The sequence below is a fragment of the Dryobates pubescens genome, chromosome 4, assembly GCF_014839835.1.
Source record: "Dryobates pubescens isolate bDryPub1 chromosome 4, bDryPub1.pri, whole genome shotgun sequence".
Lineage (NCBI taxonomy): Eukaryota > Metazoa > Chordata > Aves > Piciformes > Picidae > Dryobates > Dryobates pubescens.
Window position 1 is genome coordinate 11426091 of NC_071615.1, and position 21049 is coordinate 11447139.

Genomic DNA, 21049 nt, shown 5'->3' on the forward strand with positions numbered 1-21049 from the left:
ATAGCACTGCTGTGGAGAGAGGCAGCTCTCTGCAGGGCCCAGGGAGGGCTTGCAGCATAATTATTTCTTTTAAGGACAGGGCTATATTAAAGAGAAGCCAATAGAGCCAGCACATGTTTATTTCAAAGGCCCTTTCTTCCCATCCCGGCACTTCATTCTTCTGGCTGTTCTCTTTCTCTCCCTCCCCCTGCAAAGCAAAGCACTGAGAGAGAGCAGGGGAAGGCTGCTGCATTGCTGAAGCTTTCATTAAAATAAGATGAATTAAGTTTTGATTGCTGCAGGAGAACAAACGAGTCCCGGGGCTGGCTGATCACAGGCTGCTATCGAGGGGGCTGGGAGAAGGTGTTTGCTGATGGGATGGGTGGGGAGGGGGCTCTCTGGCCACCAGAGCCGCGCCACTTGCAGCCTGCTTCATCACAGCCCCCTACAAGCAGCACTGGAGATGCTGTGAGCTTGCTGTAAACGGAGAAATACCTGCCTGGAGGTGCCAGCTGCCAGCAGGAGTTCATGCCACCCACGCTGCAGACACTCTGCTTGCTTTTGCTCTGCTTTCCCAGGGTGCTGCAGAGGGTACCAGGGCTGGGCTGAGCTGCCTCCTCTGCAGGAGCATCAGCAGCTCAGGTTCAGCTCCCTGCTTGGTTTTATCAGCAGCAAAGCTGAGCAAGAAATTCTGAGGAGCAAATGTCCTCCTTACCTTCCACCAGCTCTGGCTGTGCCTCTGGGAGCTCCCCCAGGACTGCCAGGGCAGGGCATGGCTTCCCTTTTCCTGACTCCGTGCCCGATGCCTCAAGAGGAGTTGGTAAAGCTGTAGATCAAAATGGCATTTATTGGGCAAGTGCCTCCCCAGGGACTCTCACCCTTCAGTTGTTTGTTGCATGCTGATGTGGTGCTCTGCCCTGTCTGTCTGCCCAGCTCCTCACACAGCCCTCACCACAGCACCACCCCGGTGTTCCCATTGCTGCTTGGCTTCCTGCTCCCTTCCCTGCCTCACCACAGCACCACCCCGGTGTTCCCATTGCTGCTTGGCTTCCTGCTCCCTTCCCTGCCTCACCACAGCACCATCCCGGTGTTCCCATTGCTGCTTGGCTTCCTGCTCCCTTCCCTGCCTCACCACAGCACCACCCCAGTGTTCCCATTGCTGCTTGGCTTCCTGCTCCCTTCCCTGCCCTGTGGAGCCAAGGAGGGAGTTGGGTTTAATGAGAAGTGCCAGGGATGTATTTTCCCATCTGAGTTACCTGTGGTGAAGGGTCCACCTTGTCCCACACAGCAAAGGGGGTCTGGCCCCAGGTGATGTCCAGGAGCTCTCCCTGCTTCCCATCTCAGGTGAGCAGAGATCCCTGAGTGGCCCTGGCATCCTCTGCATCATGTCAGTCTTGGCTGGCTTTAGCCCCTGCCCGATTTGGGTCTTGGGCAGGCAGACAGTGAAGGCAGGAGGGTTGCTTCCATGTTCTCACCCAGCAGGAGCCATTTGTGTGGTCTCAAGTTGACCCAGGGGAGGTCTAAGTTGGACACAAGGAACAATTTCTTCCCCTTGAGGGTTGTTAAGGCCTGGCCCAGGCTGCCCAGGGCAGTGGTGGAGTATTCATCCCTGGAGGGGTTTCAGAGCTGTGGAGATGTGGTGCTGGGGGCCATGGTTTAGCGGTGACCTGGCAGTGCTGGGGCAAGGGCTGGACTCCAGGAGCTTAAAACTCTTTTCCAGCCAATATGATTCTGGGAAGCTTCTGGGTAAGTTCCCTTCCTGACTCTGGGAAGCCTTCCATAGGATTTCTGTCTCAGCTTTAATCACTTGCTGCTGCTGAACCTTTGGGAAGCTGTCCCTTGGTCAGGCTGCGAGGATGCTGGAAAGCCAGCGCTGCAGCTCTGCTGCGGGCACACGGCAGCCTGGCTGCTCTGCTGCACCCCTGGAGAGCTGCCCAGAGTTTGGAGAAGCTGCTGCTCCTCCATGCTGAGCCTCGCTTTGCCCTGCCCACGTGAGAGCTGCTGTGGATCCTCCATGCTCAGCCTGCTTTAGCAGATGACCCAGCCTGTCCTCCCGCCTGCTCCCACAGTGCAGAGAGCAGAGACGAGAGCCACGCTGGGACACCCGGTGAGGCCAGCCCAGTGCCCAGCGGCCACAAAAGCCCCACCCCGGGTCTCCAGCTCCCTGTCTCAAGCACGAGTGCTTCTGGACAAGCCCTTTGTCCATCTTCACCTCCCAGGACAGCCCGGCTCTGGGGCACCCACGGGACAAAGAGCCAGCATCCGGTCCCGCCTGTGGGTGCAGCCCCGTCTCTGGAGGTTGGGCCGGGCGCTGGAGGGAACAGTGTCGCTGTCTCTCGGCTCCCGCGGCTCCCGGTGCATCCCAGCACCGGTCCCTCCTTGCCCCAGTTCGGCCGCCGCGTCTCCATGGCGACGCAGCTCTCCCTGCCGCAGAGGCGTGCAGGCATCCTTGGCTCTCCCCTTCCAGCTGCATTTGTATTCCCAGCCTTTGTCTCCTGCTCGGCTGGCAGCCGGCCAGGCCAGGCATCCATTTCAAAGCAGCCTTTGTTTTCCCGGTGAAAGGGCCGGTCGGAAGGACCTGGGCTTCAGGCAGGGCCAGCACACTTTGTTCCTCTGCCTGTCTCCCTCCCCAGCCAAGGTGAGGCTGCTCGCTGGAGCTGGCTGTTACCTGCGCCCCAGGGACAGAAAGCCAGCCTCAGAACCCGCAGAAATGGGTCTGCACCAGCTGCAGAGTGTCTTGACTGGCAGGGGGAAGCAGCAGGGAGACATTTTCCTCTCTAACTCCCTGCCCAGAGATGTCCTTCCACAGCCAGATGAGTCCTTGGTGGGTGTCTCCTCCCTGGAGGTGTTCAAGGCCAGGGTGGATGAAGCCTTGAGCAACCTGGGCTAGTGGGAGGTGTCCCTGCCCATGGCAGGGGGTTGGAACTGGAGGATCTTTCTGAGGTCCCTTCCACCCCAAGCCATGCTCTGAATCTATGATTTCAGAGCAGTCCTGCCCAGGGGGTCAGACACAGCTGCATTAGCTGGAGTGCAAACCCCAGGAGCTGAGATCCCAGCCCCTGGGCAGGGGGAAAAGGCTGCCTGGAGGGAAGGAGGAGCTCAAAGCCCAGATGCTGCCAGCAGCTTATTGCTTCTTGCCTGCCTTGGCTGCCTTCTTCAGCCTTGAGCTGCAGCCTGGCTGTGCAGCTGGCAGTGAAGATTTTGACCTCCAAGGTCTCACAGGAAAGACCTTTTGATCTTGCTGAACCTCAGACAGGCTTCTAAGTAATTTGGTGCATCCCTGTGGGGACAGCTGAAGCGCTCTGGCACTGCAGGGCCTGTGCCACCTTCCCCTGGAGTCACGCTGTCAGCCTGGGTGTGTTTGCTATGTCCCAGCACAGGACTCTGCCCCTGTGCAGGAACAACTGAGGGCAGGGCTGTGGGCTTGCCCTCACTCCCCTCTCAAGCACGTGGGGCTCATGGGTGCAGGTCAGTGTCCCCAGGGAACCAGGGCAGAGGCACTGCAGGGACAGCTCAGCTCTGAGTAGCCCAGGCTGCTCTGAGGGACCAGCAGAGAGGCTGTGTGGTTGCTTGGTGGAGCACTGTGGTGGGCTGAAGTTATCCCCCCCAAACCCCAAATTGCCAGACCAGCTCAGATGGAAGCAAATGAAGCTGTATTTATACAAGCAAAACTACCACCTAGAAATATGGAAGGCAATGGAAATGTACAAACCAGACAATGTTCACAGGTACTTACAACTTATAAACACAAGAACCTCCCCTGGGCCAAACCAGGGGGTTACCAACAGCTCCCCCCTCTCTGCTCCCTTCCCCCTGTACATGGGGCAAGAGAAAGGAGAAAAGCAGAGAGAGAGCCTGTTAGTACTTAGCCACAACCAGAAATGCAGCCAAGGTCAGCAACAGCTAAGCAAAAGCCACCAGCTAGCACCTGCCAGAGTGAAGACATCAACAAGAGAGAGAGAGTTAGCTTACACAGCTAATTTGATGTTAGCTATCAGACCAATGGGATTGTTTAGACCTTATCATTGTTCTCCTTCTGCATCCCAATGGTAATTTATTTACATTCTATCACTTTCACTCAAGATCTGTGGAAAATTTTCCTAGGGACAGCCTAAAACTAACCCAAGCACCCCTGAGAGGTGGGGAAAGCTGCTCTGGGTTTGTACAGATGGGCAGAAGCAAACCCAGGCCAGCAGGAGCAGAGCCTGGATCATAGAATCATGGAATTGTCAGGGTTGGAAGGGACCTCAAGGCTCAGCCAGTTCCAAGCCCCCTGCCATGGGCAGGGACACCTCACACTACAGCAGGTTGCTCACAGCCACATCCAGCCTGGCCTTAAAAACCTCCAGGGATGAGGCTTCCATCACCTCCCTGGGCACCCTGTGCCAGTGTCTCACCACCCTCATGGGGAAGAACTTCTTCCTAACATCCACTCTGAATCTATCCATCTCTATTTTTGTCCCATCCCCCCAGTCCTATCACTCCCTGACACCCTCGAAAGTCCCTCCCCAGCTTTCTTGCAGCCCCCTGCAGGTACTGGAAGGCCACAAGAAGGTCTCCTTGGAGCCTTCTCCTCCCCAGACTGAACAGCCCCAACTCTCTCAGTCTGTCCTCACTTAGACAGGGCTGAGGATTAAAGTCACCTTCCTCAGCACTTGAACTTGTTTGCCTGGAAAAGGGACTGGAGAAAGGCAGTGGGGTTGGAACCAGATGATCCTCGTGGTCCCTTCCAACCCTGACTGATTCTATGATTCTAAAGCTGAGGGAGGATCTCATCAATGCTGGTCAGTACCTCAAGGGTGGGTGGCAGGAGGATGGGACCAGGCTGTGGTCAGTGGTGCCCAGTGCCAGGACAAGGGGTAATGGGCACAAGGTGGAACATCAGAAGTTGCAGCTAAAAATGAGGAAGAACTTCAGTAGTTTGAGAGCGATGGAGCCCTGGAGCAGGCTGCCCAGAGCGGTGCTGGAATCTCCAGCTCGGGAGACGTGCCAAACCCGCCTGGATGTGTTCCTGTCTGACCTCCTCTAGGTGACCCTGCCTTGGCAGTGGGGCTGGACTGGATGATCTCCAGAGGTCCCTTCCAGCCCCCACCATGCTGTGGTGTGTGTGCAATGAGCTGTGGAGCAAAACTTCATTTCAGTTTTTGCTCTCCAGGCCGGGCAGTGACCTCTGCAGATACAGACAAGGTGAGGAGCCCTGGGTGGTTGTGAGGTGTGGTTGACCAGGGCCACGTACAGCTGGGAGAAATGGGAGCACAGGAGGTCAGAGCTGCACAGAAAGCTTCTGGCAGGTGCCAGCTGTGACCCAGACATGATGGCTGCTGGCAGTTGCCTCCCTGGCAGCACCAAAGTGACTTTGCATGAGGACACTTCCCCACCTGGAGACAGTCCCAGGAGGTGACAAGTGCCAGAGGTCAGGCTGTGGTCTATGGTGGTGCTCCATGAAGTGTGTCCTGCCCCTGTTTTCTTCTCTGCAATTAGGAAATTCAGCAGCTGAATCACTTTCTGAAGCCTAAACCAGAGAACATTGCTGGCACAAAAAGAAACAGTGTGTGGCAGAGTAGAAATCGTTTGTGCTATTGTCAATGGGAAGTGCAAAAGGAAGAGGAGAAATTTTCTGCTAATGTGGTGCTGTGTTGAGAAAAGGCAGTTGCTGAGTTAGAGGATCAATAGGCATTGATTCCAGAGCAGCTCCCTCCTGTTAAACACCATGGAGAACAGCAGAAATATCCACAGACAGCAGCACCTGCCTGGGCAGGGTGAGAGCCGCCCAGCTGCGGGCACAGCACTTCTGTGGTCTCTGCCCCAGGGCAGCACATCCTCCCACATCAACCTTCTGCGCTGGTCAGCACTGCAGCTGCTCCCATCCCTCCTCCTGGCTCCCTTAGTTTCTCTGGAGCAATCCTGGAGGCAAGGCTGAGCTCTGCTGGCTGCTCAGGGGCAGAAGTCGTTTCCTCCGTGAGTTTGCACGAGTGTTTGCAGGAGTCTGTGGCAAACTCTGGGGCCTGGAGGATGGGAAGAAGAGGCAAGCACTTTCCCCTGCATGCTGTCCACAGCTTCTTGCTGCTGGTGAAGGAGGACAGTGCTTTGCAGCTCCAGGGGCTCTCCAAACGGGTGCTTCTCTGCTTTCTGAGGTCGTCTTTCTATTTAGCAAAAGGCTACAAACTAGCTGAAAAGAGCCTTGCCTGGGAGGGGACAGCAGCCTGGGGGACTCTGTGTGAGCAGAATCAGCTGAGCCAGTGGCAGGGGATGCCCAGGGGGCACGGTGGGCAGAGCCTAACACTGTGGCAGCATCTGGAAAACGACCTTCTAAGAGCCGCGGGTGTGGTTTGCTTTTGAGGTGCAGTGCAGCCCAGGAAAGCCTGGAAAGCTCCCTTGCACTGCACCACTGAAGGGAGCAGGGACTTGAGGAAGGTGGAAGTGGCTGGCTGCAGAGTGAGATCCAGGCTCAGGGATTCAATTTTGCAGTTGGCAGCCTTCCCAAAGGCAGATCAGGGGTAAGCAAGTTGGACTGGCTTTAAAAGGCAGGGCAGTGCTTTATCTCTCATCATTTTTTGCTGATTTGAAGGGCAGGATTAAATTCTCATTTAATAACCCCAAGTGCCTGCTCTCCCCTGCTCTGCTCACCATGTGAGGGTGGTAATGCTGCAGAGGCATCAGGAGCCTGCAGGGGAGGTGCTGCATGTCCTGACCCCCAGCACAGATCTGCTGCTGCTGCTGCTGCCACCTGTGCAGCCAGCACCGACTGGGCTGCGGAGTCTCCTTCTCTGGAGGCTTTCAAGACCCATCTGGATGCATTCCTGTGCGACCTGCCCTACATTCTATGGTCCTGCTCTGGCAGGGGGGTTGGATCAGGTTAAGAAGGACACTGAGACCCTTGAAGGTGTCCAGAGAAGGGCAATGAGGCTGGGGAGAGGCCTCAAGCACAAGCCCTACGAGGAGAGGCTGAGGGAGCTGGGGTTGCTTAGCCTGGAGAAGAGGAGGCTCAGGGGAGACCTCATTGCTGTCTACAGCTACCTGAAGGGAGGTTGTAGCCAGGTGGGGGTTGGTCTCTTCTCCCAGGCAAGCAGCACCAGAACAAGAGGACACAGTCTCAAGCTGTGCCAGGGCAGGTTTAGGCTGGAGGTGAGGAGAAAGTTCTTCCCAGAGAGAGTTGTTGGCCATTGGAATGTGCTGCCCAGGGAGGTGGTGGAGTCACCATCCCTGGAGGTGTCCAAGAGGGGATTGGATGTGGCACTTGGTGCCATGGTTTAGTCATGAAGTGTTGGGTGACAGGTTGGACTTGATGATCTCTGAGGTCTCTTCCAACCCTGGTGCTTCTGTGATTCCATGATCTCCAGAGGTCCCTTCCAACCCTCTGCACAAGATCTTGCTCGCTGCTGGCCAGCTCTGCTTGGAAGGCAAGCCCAATGCTTGCTGTGAGCAGCTTCCACCTTGGTTGGTGTATTTTCCTCCTAATGAAGGGTTCTACAGAGCCTCAGATGGCTCCTGGCTAGCAGGAGCAGTTGCCTTGACTCAACTAAACAGCAGAGATGTTCTCCTGCCTGCTCCCAACCTTCTCACCACCACCCAAGCTCTTTTTAAATCCCTTCACTGAAGCCTCTCCAATGGCCAAGGAAAGGAGGCTGTCTTAGGTTTAGGGAGCCAGACAGATGCTCTTTATCTCTCCCCCAAAGGAGAGATGCTCCACAGGATTGGAAAGAATTGGAAGTCCAAATGGAAGTACTGTTCACAACTATGCAAATATGAAACACACAAATCCACAGTCAAGCCTGGCCCAGCTCTTCAATCTGGGCTTACCACAGAACCCCATTAAGCCAAAGCTTTCCACAGCCTCCCCCCAGACCCAGGCCAAACAAACCCCCAGCCCTCATACGCCCCCCGCCATACCTCCCATACCTCCCTACCCAGCCCCAAACGATGCAGTAGCAATTAGCTCTGGCAAGGTCTAGCCAGACCCACAAGAGCAGGGTGGCTCCCAGGGCCTATGTGCCAGCACAAGGCTCCTTTTCCCTGGCCTGGCAGAGCAGCTCCTCTCTGTTCCCGAGCCGAGTGCAGCCTGGCAATCGACCCGCGCTGCTCGTGCCAGCGCCTGCCCCCTGAGCAGTGATGCTGAACGGAGCAGGCAGCGGAGGGTTGTGGATGGCAGATCCTCCGCAGCCCTGTGCCACCAGGGAAAGCTAGCCCTCTGCTTGCTTTCCCCCCACCCCAGACACCCAGCACAAAGTCCTCTCCAACATGTCTGCTTCCCAGCTCCAGGCTGGAGCCCTCGTTTCTTGGGCAGCCTTGACAGCAAGCTGCAGCTACAGGGGAAGGGTGGAGGGGATGGGGAATGCTGAACCGGTGCCAGCTCCTTTTTAACTCTTTTCTCTCAGAAGGCTTCTCTCTCTCTCTCTCCTGCAGTTTATCCTCTTGCTCTGGTGAGATGAAAAGCCTAATGAAAACGTTAATGGGGAGGTGAGGAAGGGAGGACTGGGGTGCGTGGCAGGGGGCAGGTGGTGGCTGCTGTTGCTGGGAAAAGGTGTCTGGGGATCAGTGCCCAGAAGGGCATGTTGACAGAGTGGTGAAAATGTAACAGCAGAGAGCCACCTGGGCAGCTGCCTGAAGGCAGGGCAGGTTGTTTGCCCTTGAGTAGCTTTTCCCCTTACTTCTGACACCCTGGCTGACCACAGTGACATTCAGATGCACCGCAGAGGAGTGGCTGGCAGCCTAGCCATGGTGCCAACAGCCCAGCCATGGTGCCAACAGCCCTTAAATGCAATTCCCCACATCTCCTGCTCCTTCCACCCAGCTGCCACCACTCTTTGCATGGGTGATGCTCAACCTTCTCCTTCTTCTTGAAGGAAATGTCCTCCCTGCTTGAGGGGCCCCAGATTTCTCTAGTGCAGCCAGTCCCATGTGTGTGACTGAAAAGTGGCTGAAAGGTGGCTGAAAAGAAAATGCGAGGGTGAAAGAGGCAGGATCAGGATGTGGATGGGAGGAGATGCTGAGAACCAGGGGGTCAGTTGCTGCAGCAGGTTTGCTGGCAGTGTTCAGGCAGCTGTAACACTTCCAAGGCAGAAGGGAAGCCGTGGCTGCAGCAGTGGAGTGGCTGGGAGCATGTGCATCAATAAAATCAGAGACCCAGCTAAAACAGTACAGGGATTTGACTGACAGGGACACAATACAGTTCAGCTGCCAGAACAGGAGTACATCAGGCACTTATCAGCCTTTTCAGCTGAGGGCAGACTTAACAGCAGCCCTCCTACGCTGAGGGTAGTGTCTTCACAGCCAGCTAAAGCAGGAGTGCCATGAATGAGATGCTGACAGGACACTGAATCAGCTGTCAGGAGATAAAGGCTTTCAGTTACCCTCTCTGACATGGCAATGCAAACTTTTCACATGAAGAGAAATAAACAAGGCCACAAATAGCTTAGGAGTTATTTATAGAAGCTGAGAAGCCCTTTTGAAATTGTCAGTGCCCTTTGGAGTACCTCAGAGAGAACCCAGGCCCCTGATGCATGTCTGTGTGGCCAAGAAGGCCAGTGGGATCCTGGAGTGCAATAAGAGGAGTGTGGCCAGCAGATCCAGGGAGGTTCTCCTCCCCTTCTGCTCTGCCCTGGTGAGGCCACACCTGGAATATTGCATCCAGTTCTGGGCTCTGCTGGATCTGCTGGAGAGAGTCCAGCAGAGAGCTTACCAGGATGATGAAGGGACTGGAGCACTGCCCTGTGAGGAGAGGCTGAGAGCCCTGGGGCTGTTTAGTCTAGAGAGGAGAAGACTGAGAGGGGATTTAATATATGTCTATAAATATCTGAGTGCTGGGGGTCAGGAGGGAGGGGACAGGCTCTGCTTACTTGCACCCTGGGATAGGCCAAGGGGCAATGGATATATATACAGCACAGGAGGTTCCACCTCAACATCAGGAGGAACTTCTTTGCTGTGAGGGTCACAGAGCACTGGAACAGGCTCCCAAGAGAGGTTGTGGAATCTCCTTCTCTGGAGCCTTTCAAGAGCCATCTGGATGCATCCCTGTGTGACCTGCACTAGGTTCCATGGTCCTGCTCTGGCAGGGGGTTTGGACTCAATGATCTTTGGAGGTCCCTTCCAAACCCTAACATCCTATCAGCCTGTGACAGTCATGCTGGGCACTGGAGTGACCCAGCCCTGGCACCAGACAGCAGACAGCAAAAGCTAAGATCACTCAGAGAACATCTTAAAGGTGGTTTTGCAGAGCTATAGCTACAAGCATGACACATCCTCACTGCTGGGGGACCTGCTGTGGCACCAGCTCCTTCTGGGTTACATTTTCAGGCAGAAACTCATCATCTGCAGTCACTCTTTGATTATCAGTTTGCTAAGAGAGGTGCATCTGTGTCTGCACCATTTTACCCTCTAGGTGTTGGAAATGGGAAGCAGGAATCAGCCACAGTGTTTGGAAATGCAGGAACATTAACTGGAGGAAGTTCTGCACAATGAGAGGGGTGAGACAGTGGAACAGGCTGCCCAGGGAGGTGGTTGAGGTCCCATCCCTGGAGACATTCAAGACCAGATCTGATGTGGCCCTGGGCAGCCTGATCCAGTTGGGGATGTCCCTGCTGAGTGCAGGGGGGTGGTGAGGACAAGATGACCTTGGAGGGTCCCTTCCAACCCAGTGCAATCTGTGAAGCTGTGACTCAGGAGTTGAAAAGCTGTGTTGTAAGCAAGCTGCTTGCTCTTTTGTGCTGCTGTCTGTAGCAACAGTTTAAAAAGCTAAAACCACGTGAGCTATTTAAAAGCCTTCCATGCCACCATTTATTCTGTGGGCTTGGATGAGGAAAACAAACCGATTTCCCTTCCATGCTGAGGCATTTCCCAGTTCTCACCGTTGGCAATGTGGGGCTGCAGCGGGCTCATGGTGACACCACGGTGACACCAGCTCCACCGGCCCCACGGGGCAGTGCTCTTGGCAAGGCAAACCTGGTTGCTGCAGGGCTTGCCTGCTCTCAGCTTTGCTCTTTCTTGCCATTACCATTCTTAACCCTCTCCCATTCCTCCTCTGAGTGGTTGCAACGTTCTAAATGAGTTTCTGGGATATTCCTCCTGAAGTCAAGCCCAGCAGCACGGCTGAGACATTCTTCACTCTTCATTTGGTGTGTTTGAAGTGACAATCTCCCTGTGTGCTTTTGGGATTAAGCTGTTTGTTCACACAAATCCATTTCTAGCTAGGTTTGCAAGTGCTGGGTACTCCTCCGCTCCGTCCCTCGTCCTAATAAAGTCAATGGAAGGGTAAGAGCAAGCCCTTTCTTACTCGGTGGTGTTTACACATTAAGGTTTCTTTTCCGTCGGTGATTGAGCCCCCACAGCTCAGCACAGAGCTGAGCATGCCTGCAGCGCCCGAGGCTTGGAGGAGCTGCCCCACACCGGGCAAAGAAAGCAGAGATGCCTGCAGCCCCGTGCTCTGTTCCTGCAGTGCCTGGGGACGCGACTGGTCACGCCTGCGGGATGTTTGATGGCGTGGCGATCGGAACCCCGCGTACGCTCCGGGGATAAGTAAGAAGCACAGCGATACCCGAAACCCCAGAGGGATTCCCCGGGCAAAGGGGTCGGCGCACCCCCGAAGGTCACCCTGGCGCCGTGCCCTGCCGTGGCAGCCCCTGCCAGGCCCGAACTCGTGGGGAAGGGGCTGGGGGTGGCGGCGGAGGGTCGCCGCCGGTTCCGCTGGAGGGCTGGGCCTTCCCCCGGCTCGGTCGCAATGCCAGGGCGCCGACGCTCGGCCATCCCCGCCCCGTCGCCGGGGCGGTTGCTAGGGCGCCATGTTGGGGCCGGCGGCGCCCCGGAAGCGCTGCTCGGGGCGGGGGTTCGCTTCCGGTACGGCGGGGCCGGACCCGGCCGGGTTAGGAGGCAGGAAATGGCGGCGGTGCTGCAGCAGCAGCTGCCGGGCCCTCCCGCTCCGCAGTGCCGGGCCCAGGCTGCCTAGAGCCGCCGCGCCAGCGCCGGGCCCGGGCCGCAGCCTCGCCGGGCCGGTCTCCGAGCACTTTACATACATGAGGTAGCGGGCGGGGCCGGGCCGGGCGGCGGGAGGGGCGGGCGCCGCCGAGCAGAGGCGCCGGCGGGGGCCCGGGCGCCGGGGGCGGGGGAGGGGCCGGGCGCCGGGGGAGCCCCTCTCGGTGCCCCGGGGACGGCGAGGGGAGCGGCGGCTTCTCCGGTGGAGGGCGGCGGGGAACGGGCTGCGGCGGGCGGGCGCCCCGCAGGAGCGGTGCCCGCCCGGGCGGGAACCGGCGGCAGGGACTCGCCCCGGAGGGGCCGCGGCGGCGGGCGCAGGGCAGCCTTCTCCCCGCGGAGCCGAGCTTTGACCCGCCGTGCTCGGTATTGTTTGCTGTTGCGGGGCTGGCGGCGCTTTGTAGCCGCCGATGCGGGCAGGCTTGGCGGGGCGCGGAGCGCCGGCTCGCTGCTGGGCTCGGAGCTGTCGCTCGGGCGAAAGTGATGCAGCAGAATCCTTTTCCTTAAAGTACCTGAAAGGCTTCGGCGGAGGGTAGCCGGCAGCCAGGGCTCGCCGGCCTCGGCTGTGCTGGGCTGGCCTCGCCGGCCCGGGGTAAAGGCAGCCCTGGCTGTCCTGGCAGGCTGTGGTCCCCCCGTGTCCTCCTGCCGGCTCCCCAGATGGAGCTCGCTGTGCTTCTTAACCCTGCTCCAGCTTCATTTCTTGCTTTGTGCTGCATGACTGTTGACATGGAAACCAACACCGCTTTCTGTTCCAGAGAATTGGAAGCTAAAGCTACCAAAGAAGTCGAAAGAAAACTAAGCAGGTAAGATGCTCATTTAAATGCACTCCTACAGCTCAGCACCGGAGTTGGCCTTGGGCTAGGAATCGTTGTGGGCTTTATCTGGAGCTTTAATCTCATGTTAATTGGGAGGATGAAAAAAAAAAAGCAACAAAACACACAACCCCAACAACCAGCCTTGAGTTTGGAAGTGGCCTTTATTGCATAGAGCAGCCTCTGCAGGCTTAATGCAGCCTGTAGGCTAAACACCTTTTAGTTCTGCACAGTGACAACATCAGGTTGTGTTACTGGGGGAGGGGGGGCAGATCTTTGAAGAGCTTATTCTGTCCTGAGTTGCAGTACCTGACTGAAAAAATGAATGAAAGCTCTGGTTGGGGTTTTGGTTGGGGTTTTGGATTGGGGTTTTGGTTGTTTTCCTCCATGGAGCTCAAGCAAATAATGTTGGGAGGGCAAGAAGTGGTTGGTTTAGGCAAGAAAGGTGCTTTGAACTCAGCTAAGCTAAGCTCAGCTCCACATTGCTCTCTAACTGTTAGGCTTTTGCCTCTGTTTTACCCCAGAGGTAAAGGTGGGGAGCCTGCCCTTAGGCTGAGAGCTTTGTGGGATGGGCAGTGCCTGTTTGGAAGTCCTTAGCTCAGGAGCAGAGAGTCAAGGGGGATGCTCAGCCAGGCTCCTGGGCCAGTGCTGGGTGTCGCTCTTGCCTTTGAGAAGTTCTTTCTCCTGCCCCCCTGGTGTGTAGCACAGAGGCTTCTTTGCACCTGTCCACCCCTTCTGGTGTTTCCATTCCTGGGTTGTGACTCTCCTCCTGCTTTCTTTTTGTGCCCTTTTGCACTCAGACCCTATAGAGATTGGCTTTCTTTAAAGGGAGTTCTGTGAGGGCTGTTTGCAATCTGCTGAAGCCCTGAAGGTGCCCAATAAAATCAGCTTCTGCTACCTTGCTCTGAGTCAGTCTCTCAGCTTCCAGACTGCTTGATTGCTGGTTGCACTGTGAAAACTGCTTGGCTCTCCCCTGCTGCCAGTGTGTGTTTGTTGTGGTTGTTGATATGCTGAAGCATGGAGAGTTTTCTTCCATTTCCTAGCTGAAATCCAGGGAATCTTTCAGATCCAGATCACTTGTGAGAGAGCATCAAGGTCAGCAAATGGCTTTGACTCGAAGAGAATGCTTTCAGATTGCAGCTCTTGAAGTCACCTCTCCCCCAAAGGCACCAAAGTGCTGTGTGAGGAAAGCAAAGCCAAGCCAAGCCATCAGCTCAGTGTTGCTGTGTGGAAAGCCCTCAGGGCTTGCTTGATGCCAGAAGGGATCTCGGAACTGTTGCTCAGGTGGACAGAGTGCAGAGCTCAAAGCAAGGCTCTGGGAGGGGGTTAGGAAGCCAGCAGAGCCTCACATTTCCCTGCCCTCCAGAGGCATCTCCTGTCACACTGGCAGGCGTGGCAGAGGGTGACACAAGTGGCAGAGGAAGTGAAAGTAAACTCTTGAGCTGCCTGAGCTGAGAGCTCTGGGGGCTGGGGACAGAGCAAGGGTCACTGATAAGGGCTGCTGTGCCATGGGCCTCTGGCTGTGCTGCCACAGAGGAGGTGTTTCAATGGGAAGCTTCCCAGCTGCTGTTGACATTCACCCACCAGGGGCTGGGTTTGAAGTGGCTGATGTTTAGTGAGGGAGTTCTCCTCATGTAAGCACATAGCCTGCTAAAGCCATGGCATGCCTGCTCTGGGCAGAGCTGCCCAAGTGCTTTCCTGGGGAACTCAACAGCACAGGCTTCATCCTTCCTCTCTTGTCATCATTTAAAACCTTATGAAGCCCACAGTGACCAGGCTGGAAAAGGGCAGAGCTCTTCCCTTGGGAAGGGCAAACAGCCCCAGCCTGCAGCTTTGCTCCATCTCAAGTGGCAGAGGTGCCTGGAGTGGAGCTCCACAGGGTGCTGGCACTGCTCATGGCTGTTCTGAAGTCCCCTTTGGAGTTCAGAAGTGCCTGGGCAGCAACTGTTCTTTATCTCCCCAGGGCTGTTGGGCCAGGCTGTGGGGTTGTGCCAGGAGAAGTTACTGCAGCTTCTCCTGCAGCCTGCTTGGGCAGTGGGAGTGATTCCTGCTTTAAACTCAGCACTTTGCCTCTGGAAAAGAAGCCTCCTGTGGTGTGGTTAACTCCCACCCATGCCCAGTCCTCTGCAAGTGTGGCTGGACTCCAGAGTCAGTTCAGTGCATGGGTTGGGAGAGTGGCTCCAGCAGGCCTGTTGCATAATGTGACAAGTGAGGTGTCAGCTGTTTCACTCTGCCAAAGCAGAGCTGCCCCTGATCAGCTGGAGGAAATGCCAGAGGGGGATTTGGCTCCAAGCAGGAGCAGTAAATGGCACCATGTAGTTCCTCTGCTCTAAGAAATAACCTGTCAATTCTGTTTGGTGAACAGGGCTGTCCTGCCTCATTTATGTGGAGCTGAGAGAAGGTAAAGAACTCTCTTTGCAATTCCTCCTTTGAAGAGCTGGACTCTGCCTTCCCCGTGGCAGGGCAGCTTCACACACTGCTTGCATTCACCTGTGTCCCACTTCAGAGCTTCCATCTCATCAGCTGCAGCCTGCCCATGTTCTGGGAGAGCAGCAAACCTTTTCTTTTTGCCTGAATCATGATTCCATCCATGTGTGCTCCACTCAGCTCCTGCTGTGCAGTTTGCTTGCCTTTCCATCCTGGAGGAGCTGCCACGTTGCCACCAGGCTTTTCCTTAAGTGCTGTAGAAGGAGGATGGGATGGCTCAGTGATAGAGGCAGGGAGAAGGGGAGCTGTTTCTGTTGGTGTTTCAGCAGCTGACTCTCTGGTGGGTTTCTAGGGGGTTGCTTTTCCTGGGAAAGCTCATGGGGATCCTAGAATCCTGGGATGGCTCAGGTTGGAAGGGACCTCAGAGCTCATCTGCTCCAACCACTGCTGAACTGAACTGTTTGCAGTGGCCTGCAGGGACAGGATGAGGGACAATGGTTTGACATGAGAGAAGAGCAGCTTTAGATTGGGTGCTGGGAGCAAGTTCTGCACCATGAGAGTGCTGGAACACTGCAGCAGGTTGCCCAGGCAGGGACACCTCTCAGCTAGACTCAGCTGCTCAGGGCCTCATCCAGCCTGGCCTTGAACACACCCAGGGAGGAGGCAGCCACAGCCTCCCTGTGCAACCTGTTCCAGAGTCTCCCCACCCTTGTACAGAAGAGCTTCTTGCTCAGACCCAGTCTAACTCTGCTCTCCCTCAGCTTCAAACCCTTCCCCCTTGTCCTGTCTCTGGACACCCTCATGAAAAGTCCCCCTGCAGCCTGCCTGGAGGATCCCTTCAGGTATTGGAAGGCAGCTCTAAGGTCCCCCTGTGCCAGCAGAGCAAGAGAGGGGACTCTGCCCCTTGCTCTGGTGAGACTCCACTTCAGATACTGTGTCCAGTTCTGGTGTCCCTGTCATAAGGACACAGAGCTGTTGGAGTGAGTTCAGAGGAGGCCACAAACATGATCCAAGGGCTGGAGCACCTCCTCCATAAGGACAGGCTAAAGGAGCTGGGGTTGTGCTGCTTAGAGAAGGCTCCAGGCAGACCTTGGAGCAGCCTTCCAGTACCTGAAGAGGGCTACAAGAAGGCTGCAGAGGGACTGTTTGCAAAGGGCAGCAGTGAAAGGCTGAGGGCCAATGGTTTGACATGAGAGCAGAGCAGATGTAGATTGGATGCTAGGAGCAAGTTCTGCACCATGAGAGTGCTGGAGCACTGCAACAGGTTGCCCAGGGAGGGAGCTGGGGCCCCATTCCTGGGGATCTTCAAGGTCAGGCTGGGCAAGGCTCTGAGCACCCTGCTCTGCTGGCTGCAGAGGAGCTGGACTGCATGGTCTTTGAAGGTCCCTCACAACCCAAACTGGTCTGTGATTGTTTAGTGTTGCTGCTGCAGTCTGCTGCATTTGGATGATAAAGCTCCTGGGAGAGAGATTTGCCTTTTGCCTGCTCAGGGAGCAGTGAACAGCTCAGATGAGACTGCAGGTAGAGCTGCCAGGGAGCTTCCCCCCAGAGCTGGAGCTCATTTCTTGGTGCTGGTGCTTTGAGCCATGCTGGGCTTGAGTTAGCTTCTGTGGTGGGCCAGGAGCAAGCTGCACTGGGAGAGGGAGAGGTGGTGGTTGGAGTTCTGTCACTGCACTTCCAGGGTGAGAATTTAAGCCCTGAGGCATTAAAAAGCAGAGAAAAAGAAAGTAGCTGACACACATTTACTAATTAATTATTCATGGCAGTAATTGGTTAGTTTGGAGCCTGGCAGCACCCCTTGCATGCACTAATAGCTGGAAGGGATCAAGCCAGCCCAGCAGCTGGAAGGGAGTGGAGCTGGTGTGTTGCAGTGCCTGAGGCTTGCCTGGCTCCTGGGCAGTGTGCTGGCAGAGCATTTCCAGCACCCAGCATCACAGGGTGCTGCCTGGAGAAGAGCAGCCCCAGAGGGGACCTGCTCAGTGCTCAGCAAGAGCTGAAGGCTGAGGAGCAAGAGGCTGGGGCCAGGCTCTTGTCAGTGGTGCCCAGGGACAGGACAAGGGGCAGCAGGCACAAACTGCAACCCAGGAGGTTCCATCTGAGCAGGAGGAGAAACTTGTTTGGTGTGAGGGTGCTGGAGGCCTGCAGCAGGCTGCCCAGAGAGGTTGTGGAGGCTCCTTGTGTGGAGAGCCTCCACCCCCTCCTGGCCATTGGGGTTGCCCTGCTGGAGCAGGGTTTGGAGTGGGTGATCCCCAGAGGTGCCTCCCAAGCCCAGCTGGACCTTGTGCAGGGTGCTTCAGAGTGCTGGTTTCTGCCTCCCAAGCTGGGAGTGCTCTGTGTTGCAGCCTGCAGCTGCACTGAGGGCAGCACTGACAAAGGAGTTGGAAGAGGTGTCTTCAGTGCAGAATCCACACCTGCTGGTTGCTTTGTGGTCATGCTGGGGGGGTGTGCATGCAAACAGAAGCTGCTGGCAGTTGTGTGCCCTTGCATCAGTTCCAGACACTGAAGGAGCAGGGAACTCCTGTAGGTCATAATACAGGTTATCAGAACCTCAAATTCACAGCCACAGGCTGCAGGGCACCCTCCAAGGTCACCTTGTGCAGCCCCCCTGCACTCAGCAGGGACACCTCCAGCTAGAGCAGGCTGCCCAGGGCCACAGCAAGGCTGATCTTGAATGTCTGCAGGGATGGAGCCTCAACCACAGCCCTGGGCAGCCTGTTCCAGGGCCTCCCCACCCTCATGGTGCAGAACTCCCTCCTGGTGTCTGCCCTGCTCCAGTTTCAAACCATTGCTCTTCCTCTCAACACCACAGGCCCCTCTCAACCAGTGCTCCCCAGCCTTCCTGCAGGCCCCCTTCAGGTACTGAACTGCAGCTCTGAGGTCTCCTGGGAGCCTTCTCCCCTCCATGCTCTCTGATGGTGACCACCTCTGCCCAGGAGCTCGTCCTGCACTCCCCTGCCTGAGCAGGGAGCTGGCAGCTGGCTGTGTGCCTGTGGGGATGCCCTGCTGATGGGAAGGACACAGGGCCCAGCAGGCAGCCAGCCTGCTCTGCTCTCAGAGCACAGCTCTCCCAGCCTCTCCCCACAGCAGAGGTGCTCCAGCAGCCTGTTGGAAGGTCTGTGTGGAGCCTTGTCACAGGCTGATTCCATCCTGTTTGCATCCACCCAGTGACTCTCCTTGCAGGCTGTGGGAGACCTTTCCACTGCAGATCCCTCAGGGAGGCTCTCTGGCACTGCCCCAGCTGCAGCACTGTGAGTTAATGTGTCACCAGAGCAGGAGCAAATGGTGCCCAGGGTCTGCTTCTGGTCCCCAGAAGAGTTCTTGTAGGTGTTTGGCTCTGGGACTGTTCAGGGTGGTTTGAAAAGCCATCCTGGGGGGGCACTTCTGAGTCTTCCTCGTGTGGTTACTCCTTGTAGTGTGTGGGTAGGAGGTAAAGATCCATAGGTAGCTCTTCAGCTTCAGTCAGTAACACAGGGCCAGGAAAAGCTTGGCCACTGTGTACCTGCTCCTCTCTGGGCAGCAGCAAGGAGCTTCCCCTGCTGCTGCTGCTGGGACCAGGTGGTGCTTGGGCTCTGGATGGGTTTGGTGTGGACCCTGTCCTGCTTCAGAGGACACTGGGACATGGGAGGATCCTTCCCAGCCCCAGGGCTGGAAGTGAGCTGCCTTCAGAGCTGTGCTAGCACCATCTTGTGGGGCCCTGTGCCTTGGGGTGGCTGTGAAGGCATCTGCTCCAGGAGCTCTGCTGCAGGGGCAGCTCCCAGCCTCAGGGCTTGGGGGTGCCAGGAAGTGGTTGTGCTGTGGAGGTAGTTTGGGTTGGGTGAGCCCTGGGAAACTGGCCCTGAGAGCTGAGCCTTGTTTCCCTTCAGTGCTGAAGTGCTGCTGAGTGCAGGTCATGGAGGAAATAAGCCCTGAGCTCAGGACAGCAGTGGAGTGCTGGGACTGAGACCTTCATCCATGTCTGGCTTCTCCTCCTCACCTTGGGGGCCCAGAGCTGTGGTGTTACTGTGGCACCCCAGGGTTTGCTTGTGTGTTAGACCAGCACAGGGAGCACTGACAGCAGCTCCTGTGCCCTCAGTGGCCCTGCCAGGGAGTTGTGGCTGTGCTGGCTCCTCCTCATCTCTGATGGAAGGACACAGCCTCAGTGTTCCTTCCAGCCCAGGTGGGTTTTGCAGTGCCCAGCTGGGAGCTTTTCTCCAGGATGAATCAGTTCAAGGTGATCTGATAGCAGCATTGCCTGAGCTGCTGGCATTTGGGGCATCAGGTGGCAAATGGAGCCACACAAAGCCCAGACTGGCACTGGCAAGGCTTCAGTAGCAGTGAATGCTGGCTGCAGGGCAGGGGAGAACCTGGCTGCTTGTCCTTTAATGGCCTGTGGTGGTGACAGTCATCATCTGAAAGGCTTCATGTCCAAGATCACCCAGCATCACAGGGTGCTGCCTGGAGAAGAGCAGCCCCAGGGGGGATCTGCTCAGTGCCCAGCAGCAGCTAGGGGCTGGGGAGCAGGAGGCTGGGGCCAGGCTCTTGTCAGGGGTGCCCAGGGACAGGACAAGAGGCAACAGGCACAAACTGGAACCCAGGAGGTTCCATCTGAGCAGGAGGAGAAACTTGTTTGGTGTGAGGGTGCTGGAGCCCTGGCCCAGGCTGCCCAGAGAGGTTGTGGAGTCTCCTTGTCTGGAGAGCTTCCAACCCCTCCTGGCCACTGTGATCCTGGGCAGGCTGCTGTGGGTGCCCTGCTTGGGCAGGGGCTTGGGGTGGGTGCTCTCCAGAGGTCTTTTCCAAGCCCAGCATGCTGGCAGGCTGGACTTCTGTCTTGCCAAAGTGGCAGCTTGTCCTGGAAGAGTCAACCCCCTCCAAACCCCCTCTATACTTGACAGCTAAATGGATGGGTTGAGGAAAATGCTTTGGGGGTTGGTTTGTTCCCCTCACACAAACCCCTCCAGCCCTGGGGGTGTTCAGGAGGGGACTGGATGTGGCACTTGGTGCCATGGGTTAGTAGCCAGGAGGTGCAGGGTGACAGGTTGGACTGGGTGGTCTCTGGGGTCTTTTCCAACCTTAGTGATTCTATGCCAAGGGGCAGTGGGTGCAGGCTGGAGCAGAGGAGAGGCCACAGGAACAGAAGGCAAAACCTTCTCACTGTGAGGCTGCTGGAGCCCTGGAGCAGGCTGCCCAGGGAGGCTGTGGAGTCTCCTGCTCTGGGGGCCTTCCCAGCCTGCCTGGCTGTGTTCCTGGGTGGCCTGCCCTGGGTGATGCTGCTGGGGCAGGGGGGTTGGCCTGGGTGGTCTCTGGAGGTCCCTCCCAACCCCTGACCCTCTGTGAGGGACCAGCTGTGCTGCTGCAGACACTTCCAGCACCCAGGCCTGATGGGTCCAGGCCTGATGGGTCCAGGCCTGATGGGTCCAGGCCACCCAGGAGCAGGGCAGGGCCCCACTAAAGAGCTCTCTCAGCTCCTGATTTGCCTTCCCCTCGTCCCTGCTTGTGGGGCGCTGCGGGGCATTGCGGGGTGCTGGGCACTGCGGGATGCTGCGGGGCGCTGCAGGGTGCTGGGGGTGCGCTGCAGGGTGCAGGGTGCTGGGGGTGCTCTGTGGGGTGCAGGGCGCTGGGGGTGCGGTGCAGGGTGCAGGGCGCTGGGGGTGCGGTGCAGGGCGCTGGGGGTGCGGTGCAGGGCGCTGGGGGTGCGGTGCAGGGCGCTGGGCGCTGGGGGTGCGCTGCAGGGCGCTGGGGGTGCGCTGCAGGGCGCTGGGGGTGCGGTGCAGGGCGCTGCAGGGCGCTAGGGGTGCGGTGCAGGGCGCTGGGGGTGCGGTGCAGGGCGCTGCAGGGCGCTGGGGGTGCGCTGCAGGGTGCAGGGCGCTGGGGGTGCGCTGCAGGGCGCTGGG

The 21049-nt window shown here is 57.2% G+C and overlaps 1 protein-coding gene across 7 annotated transcripts in view; it reads left to right on the plus strand.

Annotated features, from left to right (window-relative positions):
• The window catches only part of TNRC6A (trinucleotide repeat containing adaptor 6A), an 81404-nt gene that overhangs the window by 14661 nt on the left and 45694 nt on the right, over nt 1–21049 (plus strand). For 4 of the 7 annotated variants that reach the window (XM_054180559.1, XM_054180561.1, XM_054180563.1 and 1 more), the window contains exons 1-3: nt 11818–11989; nt 12696–12743; nt 15118–15153. In XM_054180559.1, the coding sequence (XP_054036534.1) occupies nt 11985–11989; nt 12696–12743; nt 15118–15153 (89 nt within the window). In that variant the 5' untranslated portion in view covers nt 11818–11984. Of the gene's footprint in view, nt 1–11817; nt 11990–12597; nt 12744–15117; nt 15154–21049 lie in introns of those variants that run through there. The other 3 variants (XM_054180562.1, XM_054180560.1, XM_054180558.1) reach the window with 3 other exon arrangements.